Source organism: Pezoporus flaviventris, unplaced genomic scaffold (genome assembly GCF_033815535.1).
Source record: "Pezoporus flaviventris isolate CSIRO_AGI_PZ_B2104156 unplaced genomic scaffold, CSIRO_AGI_Pfla_v1 ptg000036l, whole genome shotgun sequence".
NCBI lineage: Eukaryota > Metazoa > Chordata > Aves > Psittaciformes > Psittacidae > Pezoporus > Pezoporus flaviventris.
The window spans coordinates 25694180-25714555 of NW_026892584.1; the positions used below are offsets into that span (position 1 = coordinate 25694180).

Below are 20376 nucleotides of genomic sequence, written 5' to 3' on the forward strand. Positions count from 1 at the left end.
TTGCAGGTATTCAGAATCTATTTAATAGTGGGACACCAAAGAAGTACTACACATTGTTTTTCTTGAGCACATTAGATTTTGATTTAAGCAATTGCAACAGATGCAGCAGGAACTTCTCAAAAATAGTCTTCTATAGTCTATAATCCACAGTTTACTGTATCAGTCTAGTAAGTTATATCACAATACACTGTTTGTGCTAACTGGTCTGATAGCCTGATCTTTAGCAAAGCATCCTTCCCCTTTTTCCACCCCTGCCAAAAACAATGGCAAAACTCAGCCAAATTAAAAAAAAAAAATAAAAGAAAAAATACTGTATGACTTAGTTTAGACTCTTTTTGTTGACCTAAACACAACGGGAGCTACCAGTTACACACAGCTTATCAACGATGGTGCATTTTAATCCTAAAAGTCTTCATGCTGATACAATAAAGTATTTTATACAGTGATCAATTTTTAATGCTTTATTCATTGATTAAAAGAATATACATTTAACATAAACCATACAACATCAGTCATCAATTCAAACATTCAGCTGGTTTCCTTACATTTTCTGTCAGGAGTTTTTTTTGTCTGATCACATTTATAAGATAAAATCTCACCACATCTGGCATATACACACACTGTGCCAGTGGATTCACTCTACTGATGTACATATAAAATCCGCATGGTATGTGCTCACTGGAGACAAAACAGCGCACACCTGTCAAAAGGTCATTTTAATATAAGATGGTAAAACCATTTGTAAAACACATATAAACTTTTTCCATAAATAGAATCATATCTGGACATCTGTTGCATAAATTGTGTTTTCCAAAGCTTACAATATAGCAGCCAGGTCTCAGCACTGCTGGGCACCCACGTTGGCCACTTACTTTATTATTGCAGACTGTCCTTTAAACATTAAATGCACAACATTCGTACCACTTAAAACTGGGGTCAGGTGGAAGTCTCACAGAGACCACGTCTGTACCGCGGTTGCCCTGAAACAGTTAAATCGGCTTTTAAAGCCTCTCAGATATAACAAGATTTTAAAACATACTTCATGGAATGTTCTTCATGCATCATAGCAGCTCATACCTGTGATAGAACAAGCTTTGTATTTGCTTCCTTTCCTTCCTTTACATTCACTATTCACAGTGAAACAGGTGCATGTTTGTTAAGAGTTCTGAGGTTGCTGACTGAGCCACAGCACAGCTGTGTACCACAGGTCGAAATTCGACCTTATATATTACAATCTAGCAGTATCTGGCTGGCCAAAAGTTGGCCTGCCCCTGCCAGCATGTGGGCACTTCTTCGTTTTTAATCTATTCTTTGGCAGCTGACACAGGCGCTGACAGAGAAAATCCAGTGACTCGGTTGCTAGGGATTTCACGACTAATGTTTGTTTGCAGGTGTATACCTTAGTACTGAAGTCTTCACTGTTATGTTTTTACCTCATCGGAGTGCACATTCTTGCTTTTTTTTCTTCAAAACTTTGGCCCAAAGCTAACTTTTAAGATGACAGAACATGAGAATAAACAAGGAGGAGTTTGCAAAGAATCCAAAAGACTACATACACTCATGGAGTGGATCTGGAAGTGCAGGTACCTGAACAGCTAGTGTTTCACCCCACCACTTACCAGCTAGGAAAAGCTGAGAATGGGAGTTAAGTCATGCTTCAGAATCGGCACGTGAAATAAAGCAAGGTGAGAGTCTTACGATGAACAGCCCTGGATAGACTTCTCTTCCTTTAAGCCTATTAAGTAGCATGCTACCAGATTAAACACACAATGACAGCACAGAAATCCACTGGGCTATGGATATGGGTATTAAAAAGGGTTGGCTCCTGAGCACAGAACTCCGATACAAGAGTAAAAATCATTCCAAATGCAGTTATCAGTAGAAGTAAAAAGTTAGCTGGCAACCTCGGACAGCCTTTGGCTGTGCCTCTGTAAGGTTTGGTAGACAAGTCCATTAACCGTGAAAACCCTAAACACTGCCACTTTCAGCTTCTAAACCAATACCCGACTACGTTCTTTGATCAAGAAGTAGAGTACACATATATAATTCTATATAGCTAATACTGATTAAACACAGCACAAAAGGGGTTAATTCACACTACTGAAAAAAAAACATAATAGGACCCTACTTGCATATGTAACCACAGGAATTTTAGATAAGGAGCTAAATGCCTTCACTGAAGCTTTGCATCTCTCTGTAGAAGTGACAAGTTGGCTCAGTGAAGACACTGAGCAGCTCTATGTCCATGACAGCATGCCAAGGTCGACCCAATCCGAGAGATACTTGCTCGATGAGATTGTGTACTGGATCCACATCCTGATCAGCCAGTTCTCCTTGGTCAAAATCAATGCTTTCTTCTGTGACTTCTAGAACTTTCAGGTCAGAGCCACGAAGACGAGCAATTGCTATGAGATTATGAGCCCAAACTGTGTAACCTAGGGGGAAGAAGAAGAAGTTGCTCTGTCATTTTGCTACATGGCTTTTTTTTTTTTTTTCCCAGAAGTACATAGTAGCAAATCATCTCAGTGTCCTTCTGGACCTATTTGTCACCTTCCATCTGGCAGAATCCCCCTACAGCATGGGGAGTTTTTTTTGGTTACAAGTGGTAAAGCCCCATCTTGTATTCTGAATGAAGAATTATCAAAAATATTTCAGGTAGTTTGACCAAGCTTTTCCAGATCTATTTTTTTTCCACTATCTGTAGAAAAGTGGACTTCCTTACTACAATTTATACCTACAATTTCAAACCTGTGATTGCTTTGTAATAGAAATAAACAGAATTAAAACAAAAAGTAATCCGTTATTTCAAGTGAATGTATAAAAGGATTGTCTTACAACTGTTTGCGCTAAAAAAAAGTGTTTGCTTTTGTTATACTAAAGGTAGATTTAACAAAAAAAAAAACCCAAACCATGCAAACCAAAATCCTCTCCAGGAAACAGGGCACACCACTATATAAATATTTAAAAAAAAAATAAAAATCTACATATATCTTGTTATTCCATCTGAGATTTAAAATAATTACAAAGCTTCCCCCTCTTCCCATTAGTATATATTGGCACCCTTCTTTAAAAACACCTACTGCCTTGTTACCTGTTAGCTTTCTGTACCCTGGCTAAGGCAAATGCTGGGCTCCTTATTCAGATGCAAACCACAAATAACCTGGGAACTTCCCTTTATTGGGAGCTCTGCCAAGTCAGCCCTTCCACTGCAAAAGGAAAGGCTCGCTTCTGCCTTCATCATCATTCTGTTGGTAAGACGCCCTCTTAGATTCTGCAGTCTACACAATATTTGAATAGGGAAAATTAAGCTGCTGGGAAATTAAAACTATATGCAAATAAAAGCCTTTTTCAGAGCTAATAGCAAAGGAAAGGAGAAGGAAAAAAACCCCAAACAGTCTCAAAACAAACCACCACCAGCAGCAACCCCCGAGTAGTATTGGAAACTGAAAAATAACCTCTTCAGCAGAAGGAGAAACCCGAGCACTTACATATAAAGTGAATTATGGAGCCAGCAACCATTTTATGGTAAGCCTCAGAAAACATAAGCGTGAGGCTAAGAAGCTGCACTGAAACACCACAGCATTCTAGATCTTTCTTCCTAGTCGTGTTCTTTTCACAGTTGCTATTCTTGAAGAAAGATGCTTATGCTACAGTACCAGAGGAGTTATATTCACAGCTTTAAAACGATCAGGAGGCATTTATAAGCAGCTTAGCTAGCTTCTGTTACAAGGAGGGGAGAAAAGAAGGGGAAAGAATCTAGATCCCAACACCAGAGCAAGGCTAATACTTGGCCATTCTCTCCCCCAGGTATACATGACATCTCTCCAAATGAAGGTGTAGCAACACCTATTTGCTACACAGAACCGCAGAAGGCATTTGCTTTCCCAACACCCTGCACAAACTAATTCCTTCTGCTGAATAGACATGTGCTGGTATTAAAAGATACTTACGCTAGCTTATTTCAGGTATTTCACCATATTTTTAAGTTTAGATAATGCACTAGAGGACTTCCCCACAGGAGGAGGATAATTTAGGGCAATACTTTTTTTTTTTAAGGCCCTCAAACTTGTACCCAAATGTTAGAAGAAACCCATAAAATGCACAGAGTGGTACAGTCATGTGCCAGTATCCAAAACCAGTCAGACCTGGAAATTATAAAGGAAAGGCAGCTGAACTGATCTCTCCCCACAGCCTTCCTTATAATTTCTCAGTAGAAGACAGTGGAAAAACCTTTTTCTAGCACATACAGCACGACCTTCTGACTGCAACCAAGGAAATGTGAACGTACAGCCTTCACTGCTGAAGGTTTCTCCCTGTTTGTGCTGAATGACCGGAGCTTTACTCCCCCAAGCAGTCAGAGGACAGCTTATTCTTATGCAACACAATACAGAGTCATTATTTAACTCCTTCATGCATCGTCACACCTGGTCTTGGTAAGCTGATTCCAGCACAAAGAACTGTTCTGAATTATTTCAGTTTCAGGTGCCTTCAGATTTGCTAAACAACTGTAACCTCCAGCAAATACTGTACTGATGAGAGAGCTGAATATAAATGCAGGTTTTTATTATTTGCAATGATATGGCAAATAAATAGGTGGGATAAACCTAGTTCTGGTATTATTGGTGAAACCAATGAACCCACTGAGCCAACCTCCTCTGCACTGTACTTTTCAGCTTTTATCTGCTGGCAAAGTCTTACCAAACTGGTAACAGACTTCCTATCCCTCAGTCTTAGGGCACTTCCCCATGTTATTTACAAACAGGAAGCACAATCATTTCATCTTGCCAGCATATGTTTTCAGTGCTCATGGTCACATAACAGGCCACCTGGTAGAACTTGCACAATGCAGACCACTTTCAGGATAAGCCCCCTTGAATGCTCAGTTCTTAGTCATCCTCGCTTCTGTGAAAAGCCTAATAAAATTCTATGTGAGTTCTTAACAGAAGTTAAGAAGCTACAAATACTTTCAGAACTCACACACAATAAACACCTTCAAATTTTCAAACACAAAAATATCTGTACAACAAAACGCATAGCAACCATGCAGCAGACTTTTGAACACCACTCCACTAAAACACATTGTGATTAAAAAGGCCAAAGTGTTGTAAGTATTTTGAAGTCATATACTACGCGCACAGAGTATACTACCTACCATGAACAGCCAGGAGAGACAGCCTTGTGCACCTCCAGGCTAGTAAGACAAGTGGATCTTCATTCCGGTTGTCGCTGAGATCTGGGAAACCAGACATATCTATCACATCATTCATTAGTATAAAGTGAGTGAGGAACTTGTCATACTGCCTGGATATGAGGTCAACAACAGCCCCTGAAACACAAGTGATGTAGCTGTCAAAGTGAATCCTCTCTAGGGGGATACTGGGCTTAAGAATCCTTAACATATCATCACTTTTGACATCAAAAGCCATTATATAGACCCGAAGATTAGTGCTGTTGCGAGTCAGTGCCTTCCAATTCTCATCTTCTGGCATACTGTCCAATGACTTGTGCATTATGGAAACACTGTGGACCAGGAGAGACAGTCGATGCAAAGGCACATGGTTGCTATCAGCCAGGACTCTTGCCATTTCAGCTGTAAAATCACAGAAATCCAAAGCGAGCGAACGCAGATTCACAAAGCGCTCCAATTCAACCGCGGTGATAAGAGTGGTATTACCAGGGATGTGGTTGTCCAATAAGCTCAGATGTTCCATGGTGTTGGCTATAGGGTTTGACAAGGAGGACAATGATGTGGGAGTTACTATTTGCAGCATAAACCCACAAGACAGCCATTTCAATTGCCTGCTATTGCCCAATATCTCTTCAAACAGCTGTTGGATTCTGCAAGTAAACAAAACAGACAATGATCCTGTTAAACATGGTTTAGTCTTACCAAATGCATACCATTCTATTTTTTATTCCAGATTCTTCTTTCATTTAATGGCCTTATTCTGTAGGAAGGTGCTATTATTATGGTTCTTGTGAACTACAAGTGTTAGAACCTGACTTTGCAGACGTCCCACAGCAATTTAACCCTCACTGCATGGTGAAAAGGTTAAAACTCGAAGCCATCTTGTGAAAAATAAAGTATTTTGTCTTTCAAAAACAGTGGCACACTATGAACCTTCATTTCATGTATTTTCCAGCACGTATTTAACACCCTCCCACATACATTTTAAGGTTATGCAAATAAGAAAACCTGTAATGCTTTTAAAACATAGCTCTTGTTTTTAAAAACAGCTTTTTGTATTTGCTAACCTCTCCAGAACTGCAAATTCAGTATGGAAAAAAAAGTAATTTTCAATAAAAGGTTGCAGAAACTTGACTTTGAGCATGAGTCAGAATGATCTCAAGCTACCTGCTTGACTCTGCTCATTAAAGGGTAAAGAACAAGCATATAAGATGATTCTGTAAATAATTCCAAATGTACAGCTAACTGGATTTTCAAGTGTCAACAGGTTTTAAGTTTTACCAAGACAACTTGGACCTGGTACAATTTCAACCTCAGACAAATTCAAATGGCAAGTGCTCTTTGAGCTTATGTTTTAGGACATGTACGTGGATGAGCATTTGATCTCAAACCCTGGTCAGCCAGAGGAAAAAAAAATAATCAGTGTTTAAGGGAAATCCACAGCTGAGCCAGGTTATGACAGTTCCACAAAATGTCAAGAAAATAAGATGTGAACACCTTCAGCACAAAACAGCAGAAATTTGTGCCTCAAATCAGCTAGTGTTTTGCACAGAATGCTTCTTTCTTCATTGCTAGGAGTACCTGCATACTTTAGGCATCTAAGCAAAACACTGTTACAAAGTTGTTATTCTCATCCATGTATCTTTAACAGAGATATTAAAGGCTTATTTTGCCCAATATCCTGACTGACAGCAAAGAAACACTGACTCCTCAAGAAGTGCAACAGAACAAGAAAATCACGTAGGGGCATTTCTCAAATTATCTCCCTCATTTCCAAACACTTGTAACTCAGACCCACAGGCCAAGGTGGCTCCTCGTATTCACTAACGCCCAGGGACCTCACTTCTACAAGTTTATTCACATATGCGTTTAGCAACTGTAACAACCAGTAACAGAGAATCCTGCAGGGTGATTCCCCCCCCCTCCTCGTGCTCACTCTGAGCAGGAAGCTCAGAGTGAGCACCTACCACCTTTGATGCCCCATAATCCTTCTGTTTTAAGTTTAGAGATCAATCCTTACTCATCCTCTCCCTCTGCAAATCCTTATTCATCCTCTCCCTTGCTTGCATGGGCTTTCTTCTCCTAAAAACATACCATGTTTGCAAGGTCTGACTTGTCTTTGGAAGTGGAAAAGTTTTTGTGATTACTGTATTTATTATACACCTCAGAACAGTTCCCAAGACTTTGCCTAGTATAGTCATCAGGTTTAAAGACTTCTTTTCTTCCAGATATTCTCTGATTTTCAGATTACTTTTTTTTAGCTGAGGACTGGCAACTGCGACACAAACAAAACAGTTTTAAACACCAGGTCAAGAGTCACAGATAGGGTAGTTTTGCTGTTTTATTCCTAAATTGTTCTACAGCTCAGATGAGCCCGGTTTGATCCTGGCAATGTCTGTTTCACAATTATGCCTGATGATGCTTAAATTGAGGGCAGATTCTCTGACAATCTCTCTACCTCCAAAGAAATCTCTCTACCACAGAAACCTCTCTAATTTCTTCCAATGAATGATGACTTTTCCCTCTCCACTCTCACCATACACACCTACAAATGGCATTGTAATGGCTGCAGCAATGGTTGTTTATTTTGTAATAGTAAGTAGTCAATCTTAATAGTGCTTGTAATATTTTACAGAACAACTGAAGAGATGACGTATCAATTTTGAGATGCTTAGTAGAATACAGAACACTACAATCTATATGACAGATTGCTGTCAGTCAGGATATTGTCTCACAGCACAAAAAAAAAAAAATCTGTTTAAGTTTTGCTTCTCATGTGACTTAAACATCTAAGTTAGAAGAGTACTGTTCTAGTACTCACACAATTTAACACAGAGAAATACAGTACAGAATTCTGCAGCTGCAGGGTGGGTTTTGTCCTGTATGGGAATTGCATTAAATAACTTTTTAAAAGAGAGATACTGATTTAATGCTATCTACACATCAGCTTATTAGTGCAAGCAGCAAAGTATTTACACAGGTATTTAGATTTGTGGTGACAAGTCTATCAACCTGTAGGTTCTAAGAACATTCCTCAGTTCTTTGCCAATTTAATAAAAAAAAAGATCAAACATGTCAATAGAGAACACTTAAGAGTAATCACTTTTGGATTGTTTTTAATACCGATTTGTGTAAGTCCAGACAAGAAGCACCCATATAAACCACAGGCCATTAGTTTTAACATATTTCAAGTAAGTCTTTCAAACACCCTATCAGGGGTTTTTCCTCCCTTGCACCCTCTTGAGTATATCCCATTTTTCATAAGCAGACTGCGTCTAACTGGAGTTTGCAAAAGTTTGAACTGTGTTCTAGAAATGTAGTCATAGTAAGTGAGTATTTGGGAATTAGCACCCACTTTATTATCATAGTAATTTTTACTTCAACTGCTTAGCATGTAGTACAATATTTATCCTAACTTATGCAGTTATCTTAAAGCTCACTTACGAAACTAAAGTTTAGGCATGGGTTAGTATGTGTAACACAAAAAATAAGCACAGCTCAGCACATGCAAGAAAGTAACATAACCTAATGATGCCTCAACAAGTATACATCAGTCCCCTTTCCTTCCTGTAAGGAGCAATTGTGGGATGTTCACTATCAACCTGAATCCTACGAATGATCAGAACAGAACAGATTAAAAAAAACTCAAAATAAGTTAGTTTCCCAATTAATGTCTGAAATGGTGTTTTCAGCCAAAGGACAGACCAAGGCCTGACTAGACAAGACAATTCGCTATTTAAGCCCAAAGAACAGCCCTGAGCAGTACTGAAGCACATGGATGGCCCTGGACAGAAAGCAAACATACTACTAAGATGCATATGGAGCCCCTTTGCTTAATTCAAAAAGGTCAATCAAAATATTTTGTTTAATAACAGAGGCTAAACTCATTCTTTCGGGAATCAAACCATCTGAACCACTCAGATAAATCATGGGAAGCAGATTTCAGAAAGCCAAAATTTTAAACTCTTTGTTTAACTCTAGACAAATGCATTATTTATGCTGATGCTGAGCTCCCAACACTAAGGAACTGAGCTGTAAAGAGAATTTTAGAAAGGAACTAGGGACATGTAAGCTACACAGAAAAAGAAAGAGCATTACGAATCCATGCTGATCAGTGCAAAAGTGTTATTTTTGAAGATACAATCCAAAGCCTCCTCTCCCTCAGAACAATCCTTAGTCTTAACTTGGAGGAGCATCCTAATAGTTCTGTACTAGCAGAGATTCCACCCACAGTCTGTTACACCCAGCTCAATGATATGGACTTCAGGAAATGTCACACTTTCTTCCCCAACTGCTTTAATTGCAGGAAGTTTCTGAAACAGCTAGTAATGTTTATCACCATATGGGTTCCAAAATCCTCAACTATCAATAATGCTGTCTCCAAAGGTTGCTCAGCATCTTCCAGGGTTAGTTACCAGCACCAGTGCTTTACAACTTAACTGATGCAAACACCACAGACAAAAGACAAGACTAAAGAGCTATAAAAATTTACTTCCTGAAGTAAATCTGCTGCTAGTGCTAATGAACTTGAGAATACTAAACAAAACACTGACAGCTTTCCTTTCATTTAGAAAAGGACCAGCAGGTCCCAAATACATTGTTTTATTCTAGAAAACAGAAAAACCCCACCAAAACCAAGCAAACAAAAAGGAGGCAGCATTTATTCGCTCATTCCAAAATGTGCAAAGGTCAACATTCACCCAAAAGACTAACTTGAAAGTAGATACTGGGCTTTGAGAGGTTTATGGCTCTGAAACGTGCATACTTATTTTTGTTACTTGTTCGAAGAAATGTTTAACCATGCACTCAGCTGAGTAAACATCTGCTTAGATGGCTCTCTTCAAACCCCTTGGCAAAGATTTGATTATATATTTATGTTTTGACAATAAAGGGTATGAAAAAAAGGAGCTTTCACTAAATCAGCCTTTTACCTGCACACAGCACAACAATACATGTATTACATATGCTCCAAGTTCTGCATTCTAAGCATAATGGATGACACAGTATGTGACACACATCTGTATTTGCACTGTTTTGCAAACTTATGACCGGACCAAACCCTTAACTTTGATGGTTGTGTTCACATACATAGATCTGATCATATACCTACGCTACTTCTAGAACCACTCAAAAAAAATACCAGCAGAGCTCACAAGTGGCTGTAATTATTTCGCTCCTAAGCTACTGAGAGAAAGATGTTTAAAGAGACACAAATTAAAATCATGGTATTCAGAATTTATCTGTATGGAAAGTTTTATCAGAACTGCTAAAATAGTTAACTTAATATCACTCCTTCTATGGAAATTTATTCCAAAGTCAGTAGCTTTTGACACTGTATTTAACCTTTTCCAAAGAAAAACTAGCTATTCTGATGGTAAGCATTCAAGGACTGTACCATATGTAATTATGGCAAGCTACAATACACCTCTGCACTAAACAAGCACATTGTGAGCTACGTTCTTCCAGGAATTCTGCAAATACATAACCTAGTTCTAAAATGCAACTCAAAGTAAGTTGTTTGTATTTACGTTCTCTTTCAAGTTTACTTGCTACATGTCCTTAATTATTGTGAAATACAACAGATTACTTATTTTTCTAATTTTTCATCTGCAGCAATAATAGAGGTGCTGGCAACAACACGCCATCCTTCTTCCCCTTTTGGTGCCATTAACACATTGTTTCTAGAACACAGTGAAAAGAGGAAAGAAAGGATTCTCATCCTACTGAGAAAGGGAGAAATAAAAAGCAACAAAAACAGACTACTTCATGTGAATAGCAGGAATAGAAATCAACTCAATTTAAGAATCTAGATTCTCATCCAATTAAAACACTTAAAAGCTTTCTCAGTCACATATTTCAGGCATGAAAATCTGTGCTATGTTATCTGGTTTTATTATTTTACTGTATTTGATAATTTAAAGATATAACTTACTGCTTAATCTTCTTGCCATCAGGGTCAACCTTACCGAGGTATGTATTTGATATACTTCCATGTTGCTGCAGAATACTTATATCCCCAAAGAGACTTAACTTCTGGAGGTTCCTGTGAAACATCAAAGTAAAAAGGAATCGATAAGGAATCACTCTGGACAAGATAAGACACTGGCAATAAGAACACATTATTACATGGAACATATAGTCTGTTTTGGGAAACATCCTAGTGTCCCAGAATACAGACACATATGGAACTACAGAAAAAGACTGGAGGGGAAAAGGAAAACACAAACTGCTAAATCCAGCTGTAAAAGCAAATGCCAGTTTCCAGTCACCACAGTATTTTCAGTAGGCCAGCACCATAAAAAAAACTTTTAGCTGTGCTTTCACGCACTTTTTAGTCCTTGGAATATGTGTGTTAAGCATCACAGATGAAAACATCAAATACCTATTCTTTTTAACATTTAACACTTCATCCAATACCCAGACAGAATGCAACCACAAACAATCCTGCCTAAGCACTTACGTATTTCAGTTGGGTTATAAATGGGAGCCCAAACCTGCCTCAGTTGAGGCAAACACAAACCTGAGACAGGAAAAGCAAAAGTTCCCGACACCATGTCTAATTTCTGTTACATCAAATCAGGGGAACCTGTTCTAGCTTTTCCCATCAGCGATCAAAGAGGATTAGTGGTCCAACATGACATACAATTCTGATCTCTAGAAGGGATGCCTAAAAAGAAGTGAATGAGCATAAGTTTATGCTGGACATGGCTCAGCATGCTAGATGGTTTTCCTTTCCTTAGTACAGTTTATTTCTAGCTTGCATCTTCTATATTCCTAAAAATTACCAAGCAAGAGACATGGAAACGACTGCGGTGTTAGAGTCGTTGCGTGGCATTTACTTTTGAGATTTTTATTTTTTAAAACTAAGTTTTGTGTAACATTTTTAATACATGCTGTGAAGTAGATTTACTCCTAACATGCAAGGACTAGTCTGCAATTAATTAACATGGCAGAAACTCCAGTTTCATCACAACTGGATACATGAGTTGAATTAATCTTAAACAGCAGGTGCCAATTAACCTGTAGCTGACAATTAAGTGAGTTACATAAATCCTTATTTCTGCTGGCTTACAAATCATATGCTAATACTTCAGATCAGCTTTGAGGAAAACGCAGTACAATTACATTGTTCAAGCACAGGGAAGCTCTGGTGCCATCTCACTACTTCCGCAGTATGAATTGATATTCTACCAAGAGGAGGGGAAAAGAAAAAAAAAGAAGTATCAAGGAGTCAGGTTTCACATTTTTTAAGTAAGTATTAAATGCAGTCTGTAACTGGGATCTACCATAAATCATAACTTTTTTCATTTGAAGTTCCTGTATTCAATAACCATATACTAGTATCCTGAAATCTACTCAATGCTGCATTTGCTGCTTTTCTTCTAGAGGTGAAGAACAAGCTCATACCAAGACCCACATGCTTCCTGTTGAGTCAGGCAAATACTGGGGCAAAATACCTAGATTTTAAAACTGTTTCAGAAATTTTAACCATTCGATATCTAGTCTTTAAAATACAGGACTACTGCACTGATGACACGTTAATATAAACTGAGCCCTGACCACATGCTCAATATTCTATGACTCTGACTTTCTGACAAAGATAATGCCTGATCATACTGAAGAACAAGCTTGGAAGGGAAATCTGTGAAGACATGGGCACCACCTCTTCTTCCCTCAAAACTTGTAAGAGTCTGCTATGACAGGGAAAGCAGCAGAAACCTCCACCTGGTGTGAAAGGCAGTGTTCACAGCCAGTGCCGTAATTAAGCTTTTATCTTCTGATCTTGGTGACTTAATTCTGAGAAATGAGACAAAATGCCATCTTCGGACAATTTTGTACCACCTGCATTGTTTTCATCACACACAGGTCTTGTTTTGTGCTACTCATACCCCCAGTGGATGCTACTGTAGGCAGGTATCCATTTTAGAGCCACCAAACTACAGGACACATGAAGTGCTTTACTAGTATCCCACATTTTTACTACATCTATTTGACTGCCATTTCACATGCTACAGAGACACATGAAGAAGTTCTCTGCCTCAAAACTTAAGCAATTAAAACATCTAGTAATTTTTCCATTCACAGCACAGTTATTACCGTCAACAAACCTGGCCACAGTTCAACACAATATCAGATTTTTGTTACTATCTGCAGTGTCATATAATCTCTATGGCATTCAGCTCACATCTCATCTTTATTTCAGAGAGTTAGTAAAGTGATCGCTATTTAAATAAAATTTAGAAGGTAATTGTCATATTTTGCTAAAAGTCATAAGGGCATCTTAATCCTATGCACTACCCACACGCAGAGCTGGGGAAAAAACGTGTTTTGGGAGGATTTCTAAGCAATTCATTTTCCATTAACTCAAAAAGCATGCTAAAGGCAGTAAGATTTTCACAGGCCTCATCTTCAGTTTTGATCAGTCTTTCTGAACAACCAAATTAAAAAAAAGAACAAAATGGCCTTGCTTACATTCAACATGAATAAAGTGGTATGTCACATACTGTATTGTTATACTAGTTTTTGCCAGTTTAAGCTGCCTGCTCAGACCAACAGAAGAGAGTCATTACAAAACCTCAAATATAGATGCAGTCTACCGTTTTGAGCCACTCACCAATTTCTGGTAACTCTGAGATGGATACTACAATTTACCAAGATACCACAGTTTTACTACAATCTTGCATTTTTGTTTCCACAGCAAAGATCAAACAGGTCACACAGATGAACACACTGCAGAGGAAAGGAGGGGGGCGTGTGCATGTTACTACCTTCCTATTTTTCTTTGTAAGCGGCTAAAGGAGAAACCATACTTTGGGGTTTCAGAGTTGCATAAAAGAACAGATTTTTTCTCCTGAATGATCAGGAGGTGCTTATTAGGTGCTATATGCACTGGAATGTCACCCTCCCACTTGCTTTCTAGAACTTAGTTTTGAAAAAAAACAATTTGAGGCAGCACAGATTACTAGGATCTCTTAAGAGCACTAAGCAAAAATTTGTCCCTCCAAATATTGCCACAGAACATTATGGCAACACACACCCCTTTGGTTTTGGTTTTTTTTTTTATAGGAAGAACATCAACTGTTCAGCAATAATATACCTTGTTACTTTGCTTCATTTACTGTCATAAATATAACAGGTCATGGGAAAGTTACAGATCACTAAATGGTACTAAAGTAGGGTTTATAATTAAATAAATTATGGATTTTTAGAGCTTATCACAGTCCCAGCGCTATTAAAGCAACATTTTGGGAGTAATATCCTGCTAACCACAAAATAAAGTTTCTGGCGACTTGAGCTCTACCTGAAATATAAGACAGGCCTAGAACATACCTTTTTGGATTATAACTGCCTGCCAGCAGCAACACTTGTCAGAGTATTTTCAGTTGTTTTTAAACCAAGTTGCAGACAAGCAGATACTTCCTTAATTCCATCAGAATTAGCAAAGGCCACACTGAAATATTTTTCTAGAGACTTAATATGCAGACTTGCTTAGAAATTAGCAATTTTATGTTGTACAGAAAATGCTTTTCTTAGCAAAAATGCACATTGTTCTCCTCTACCCAAGAGAGCATTTAGAAATTACATTACTTTTAGTCATTATTTTTCTTAGGTCCTGTGGTATTGTAAATCCTCAAGGAATTCTAGAGACATCTGAAGTACTTTTTTTTTCCTTCAAGGAGGGGGTGTGCGTGTTACTGTGTTGTTTAATAGTAGATTAAAAAGCCCACAACAAGATTACAAGGTTAAGAAACAGCATACCATGTCACAAAAGTAGATTTCTTCCTTCCCGGTTCTGAAGCATCAGATCGAAGTTCTTTGAACTTCTCTGCCAAAAAGCTATCATAAGGGCTGACAGGAGTTATGAAAGCACCATCCTGTTTTAAACTTAATTCCAAAAGGAATGCATTTACAGTGATTCAGCCACTCCAGAATTTAAAAACACTGCTGTTTCCAACATTTTGGAAACTAGAATAGCTATCCCACGTACAGGAACATACAGCAAACATAGGAAGGAATTATTAATTATCCTTGCATTACGGATGAATAAACAGAAGCAGAGAAATAAAATGACTGAACCACGGTCATCCCTTCAACAAAGCTAAGCATCAGGCAGATGACAATGCCTCCGGTTTAGACATGTCGTCACAGTCAGAACTAAGCAGCAATGTGGAATATGCTAATGCTCCTTCCCAAAGCTCTCCTTAAAGAGCTAAACCACAATGTTCCAATGCTCTACACACAAACCAATCGGTTATTGGTAGTTACCCTGCAAGAAAAAAAATACATCAAAATAAACTAAAACCTCTGTCTGTTCGAGGAGGTGAAAATTAGTCTATTCAGGAAGTAAATATGAATAAAAGCTCAACTGTTTAATGCAAACCCCCTCCCCAATTTTTTAAATGCTCATAAAGCGCCTGCTGTAATAACCAGGTGCCCTCTGTTCCCAAGTCATACATTATTCATCTCAAAACAAAAGAGCAGCGTGCAAATGATTTGCAGACATCAAAAAAGCACAGTAATGCAAATTCCTATCAAAATGGTAACTTTTCACCCCTGGTTTAGCACCAAAATTATACTAATCTACCAGAAAATAGGTACTGGAGAAACAACTACTTCTACATCGTATTTTACTGCAGTCCTGATCCACACTGGGCACAGAGAACCTGTAAAAAGAACTTTAGAAAGCAACTGTCCTTTTCAGAAAAAAAAAGGTGTACTAAAAGCCATGTCACAATGCATTTAACTTTGACAGCCTCAAAATTTAGTGAGATGGGGGGAAACATTCTAGTTTTTCCAACAAAACCCCAGGCAACATCTCCTGCAAATACTCTTTATTTTAAAACTCCAAGTGCATGTAGTCCAAGATATTTGTCTCAGATTAGATAATCACCACCAACATCACTTCAACATTTTTTCCACTTATGGATTTCCCAAAGATTCAACAGTTCAGCAAAAGCTCCTTAAACGCAAGAGAAGCCCAAACAAGACAGATGATCATGATCTGCATACCGAGGATTGGCTGGGCAAGAAATAAATGAAAACAAAAGTGAACTGGGACCCACGAGCCGTTTTCAGAAATAAGGTTTGTAACTCTCAGCCATCACAGCTGCACCACAGGGAAGTACCTGCTGGGCACAACAGAGCAGAGGAACTGAAAGTGTGACTTCACATACCCCATTTGCTTTCAGCTCAAACCAACGAGGAATTATCTGAAGTCCTCTTGCTACAATTCAAAATAAAGAAGGAAGGAAGGCCTCAAACTACGCTCTTATCTATCCAGAATCAAAGAGGGGTGGTGATCGGACCATGATTCAGTTATATGCAGCTTTCCAAAGGCCATCCACAATGTTTAACTCATCATAAAGATACCCTAAAATACTTGCAGTTTTGGGGTTTGGTTCTGGGTTTGGTTTTTTTTTTTTTTTAATTTCCTCTATAAGTAAAACTATATGCACACAGAGGGGAGGCAATATTAACCATTTCCTATCCTAAACTCTGAATGGCTTTCCAAACAGATTACAATCTAACATCCTTGTTTTCCTGTCTAGCTGCTGACTGGAGGCCATATATTAAGATATCTGATTATTATCTTTTTAAAAAGATATCTATCTTGATCACACCCACACACGGCAAAGAGAATGCAAGCAGTTTCACTTTAAAGAACTCCAACCTCCGAAAATTATCTAGCCTGCAAAAGTAATTCTGTAAAAAGCAGGATCTAAACACATCTTAAGTCCAAACAACAGGAAAATATTTCTATCATTTAAACTCAATTTGGTCAAGAAAATCCTACGCCTGAAGTATTTTTTCAAACAAATCCAAATCTCCAATTTTAAACTGAGTCAAATCTCAGTTTAGCACGGCAACAGGAAAGCTGGCATGAAAGCTCAAGTTTTCAACGGCAAAATCCCTCATAGCTAGAAAGGTGAAAGTGTTTTATTGGGGCAGTACTCCATCCTTCTGTCTTGAAAGACACCGATGATGCCATTTTCACCTTCCTTCTAATTTCTCGCGGCATTAATTATTTTTCAGTCATGCATAAGAGGTCTAAATCCTGTCGCTAGTAAGTCTTATATTTTAAAGTGAGAAAGGTACCTTGTTAGGCACCAAATTCAAACTCCCGGCTCTCACTCGCTTCACGGTAGTTGCATTCCCCCCTCCTTCGGAAAGAGGAAGGAGTTTTTCTTACTGCAGTTACATCTGTTTCGCATATTGACTAGCCGCTTGCCAACTAAACGCCTGCGGTTATACTCCCTATCAAGCTACAGAAGGGAACAACAATTGGGCAGTGCGAAGCAGCGCGCCTCCGCTTCTGCTCAACTCGCAGCCGCACAAACATCAGGATTTCCCGGGCCGGCAGCGCGGGGCTCCGCCGGCCTTCCCCCGCCGCAGCCCCGGGGGCAGCCCCAGCAGGAACCGGCCGCCGCGGGTCTCTCACAGACGCCGCTGCCGGCTGCGGGCGTCGCCCTCTCCCGCGAAAGCGGACGGGACGGCCGGGCCCAGGCCCCGAGTGGCTCAAGAGGCTTCTGCGCTCCGCCTGCCACCTTCCCCCGCTGCCTCCCCGCCGGGCGAAGCGCGGCCCGCTGCCCTGCCTTGCCCCGGCGGCGGTACCTGTTGTTCCGGACGCTGCTCAGGACGCACAACACCAGCTCCAGGTAGGTCCTCAGCAGGTCGAGCCAGCGCGGGCACAGCGGCGGCGCCGCCTCCCCGTCGCCCGCCGCGGAGGCGCCCTCGCTCGCCGCCGCCGCCGCTACCGCCGCCCCCCCTCCGCCGCCGCCGCTGCTGGGGTAGTTGTCGGCGGCGAACTGTACGCGGAGCTCACGGACGAACCAGCCACACTTCCGCATGAGGAACTCGAGGCGCGGGCGCTCGGCCGGCGAGACGCGGAGGCTAAGGCGGAGGCGCGGCCACAGGGCCGGGTAGAACAAGCACTCCCGCCAGTGCGAGCAGGCGGCCGAGGCCCGCAGCCGGTCGGGGCCCGCCAGGAAGGAGAAGATGTGGACCACCAGCTCGCTGGGCAGGGAGCCGGCGCCCACCGCCTCCCCGCACACCGACATGCCTGGCGCCGGCCCGAGCCCCGCTGCGGCGGCCCCAGGCGGCGGCCCCGGCCTCGCCTCCAGCTCCTGCGACAAAAACAACAACATCAATGACAAGGCGGAGGGGGCGGGCGCCGGCCGGGACGCGGCTGCTGCCGGGACGCACCACCCGCGCCACCGCCGGGGGGTAGGGGGGGAGGAGGGGCGGAGCGGGCCCTACCACCCCCCAGCGCGGCGGGGAGGGGCGCGAAAGGGGGAGAGGTGGGTCTGGACCGCCCGCCCGCGCGGCGCCGCGTAAGCCCTACCACCCAGCCCGGAGGGGGGTGGTTAATGAACACGCTTCCGGCACCGTCGTCTGTTCCTGCAAGGCGACGAAAAACGCCTCGGAGGAGGGTGGAGGAGCTACCCCGCGGGAGGAATGGAACGTGCCACTGTTCGAATGGGAGGCGGAGCCGGCCCAGCCGCCTCCGCGAGGGGGAGCGTTAGCCATTAACTATGCCGTGCCGGTGGCAGAGTCTGTTGCCGCACAGCTGCGTCCCGCTGCGAAGCCAGCGTGTTCCTAACACCACGCGGCGGAAGCCTTCCTCTCAGCCCCGAAGCATAACCCAGAATAGGGGGCTGAAGCGCAGCTCAGCAGCCGAGCGGAGCGAGGGTGTGTGGGTGCCCACCGGTAACTGGGCCTTGAGGGGCTGCGGGCCTGGCCGGCAGCGCGGCTCCCCACAGCAGCTCCTCCGCCTCAGCGCACTGAGGCGGGGTGACCGGGGCGCGCATCCGCAGCCGTCGCCGGCCCCTGTGGGAGCGCTGGGTGCTGCCGGGGGCAGTGTGCGGGAGAGTCGCCGCTGGCCGCGCTTGCCCCGGGCGCCTGTGTTGAAGAGGACTTGGGTGGGAAGCGTATCGGGCGGCGCCGACGGGGCCCTCTGGCCGCACGTACGCCTTTGAGCCAGCGAAATTGCCTCAGCAGCATTCCAGCTGCCGCCACAGGAAACGCGCTGACTACGCAGGAAAGGCGAAGCGCAGCAGAGTCCGACACGTGACACAGCTGTATACGCGCCTGAAAGGACACATGAGGAAATGCGCCAAATCCTAGTTCCCTCAGTTTCATAAAACTCAGCTTTGTAATAGCCATGCCAGTGTCAGCTGTAGGTGTGTAAAGATAATGTCTCTTGTGCATGCAGGCTTTTGAGAGAATTTAAAAATCTGTTGCATACTGTTGCTGCAAAGGCTGAACATCGAAGTGAATTGCAGTTTCATATGTAAGTTTTACAATTCTAAAAGTCTCATTAAAATAAAATTTAGTACTGCTAGTATCTTAGAACAATGTACATCACTATACAGCAATGTTATGTCTGAGTGTACAAAAATTATACATGAAAAAAAATGGGATAAGAGGAATAAAGCTCAGGCTCCTCTTTGCATTCAGAATAGGGTCCCATTGTGAATAGCCTTATCGACAACCAGATTTAAGCCATCCTCCATGACTGGCCATTTTCTCGCCCCTCTCACAGCAGGGGTGGAACCCCAGTAGTGTTTCTCTTTTCTTGAATCTGGTCATGGAGGAACTGTGACTAAGTCTTCTGTTTCTCCTTGATTATAGAGAATGATCCCAGAGGGGCAGATGTTATTGAGAAAGTGAGACCATAAGTAATTCCCAGCTGGACAGTTCTCCCTTCAGGGACCAGTGCTGCTTCACACACCTGCACAAGTGATTTGGATCTGCACAAACAACTCAGGTAAGCACTGTGCTACTCCCACTGCAGGTTCCCCTATCAGATTAGGGGAAATCCCCCAGGCAGTCAAGATGTAAGGTCTGAAGCAGCCAAACTCACCTGGCCTAGAAGGATACAAATGAAAGGAACTTGCACACCTACATGTCTCCAAATTTTACTACTTACTCAACAATTCCACGTTGTTGAGCTGATGATGAGTCAAAGGACCTTTGAGATTACCAAGTATCTTCATGTAACAGAATCGAGCTTTACTATTCATTGCCCTGGGATTACCAAACTGGCATAAAGAAAAAATGGGTTATAAAGTCAATAGTCCTGCATTTCTGATTGCCTTTGTTAGGTTGTATCAGATCTGCAAATCTGCTGGGATCGTGCCTGTGATAATAAACACAGTGAAACGGTTTGTAACTGTGACAGTTGCATA

The 20376-nt window shown here is 41.6% G+C and overlaps 2 protein-coding genes across 3 annotated transcripts in view; one reads left to right on the top strand and one right to left on the bottom strand.

The window, feature by feature from the left end:
- FBXO33 (F-box protein 33) lies at positions 1–18589 on the bottom strand. The gene is made up of 4 exons (XM_061463556.1): positions 17801–18589; positions 11121–11231; positions 5153–5838; positions 1–2435 (listed from the first exon to the last, which is right to left on the bottom strand). Exons 1-4 carry the CDS (start codon positions 18331–18333, stop codon positions 2164–2166), a joined length of 1602 nt encoding a protein of 533 aa, XP_061319540.1. The 5' UTR covers positions 18334–18589; the 3' UTR covers positions 1–2163.
- Positions 17824–20376, top strand: part of ZNF410 (zinc finger protein 410) — a 23022-nt gene continuing 20469 nt past the window's right edge. The window contains exons 1-2 of one of the 2 annotated variants that reach the window (XM_061463560.1): positions 17824–17844; positions 19820–19955. The gene's annotated coding sequence lies outside the window, so the exon portion shown is untranslated. Of the gene's footprint in view, positions 17845–18843; positions 19369–19819; positions 19956–20376 lie in introns of those variants that run through there. The other variant, XM_061463559.1, reaches the window with a different exon arrangement.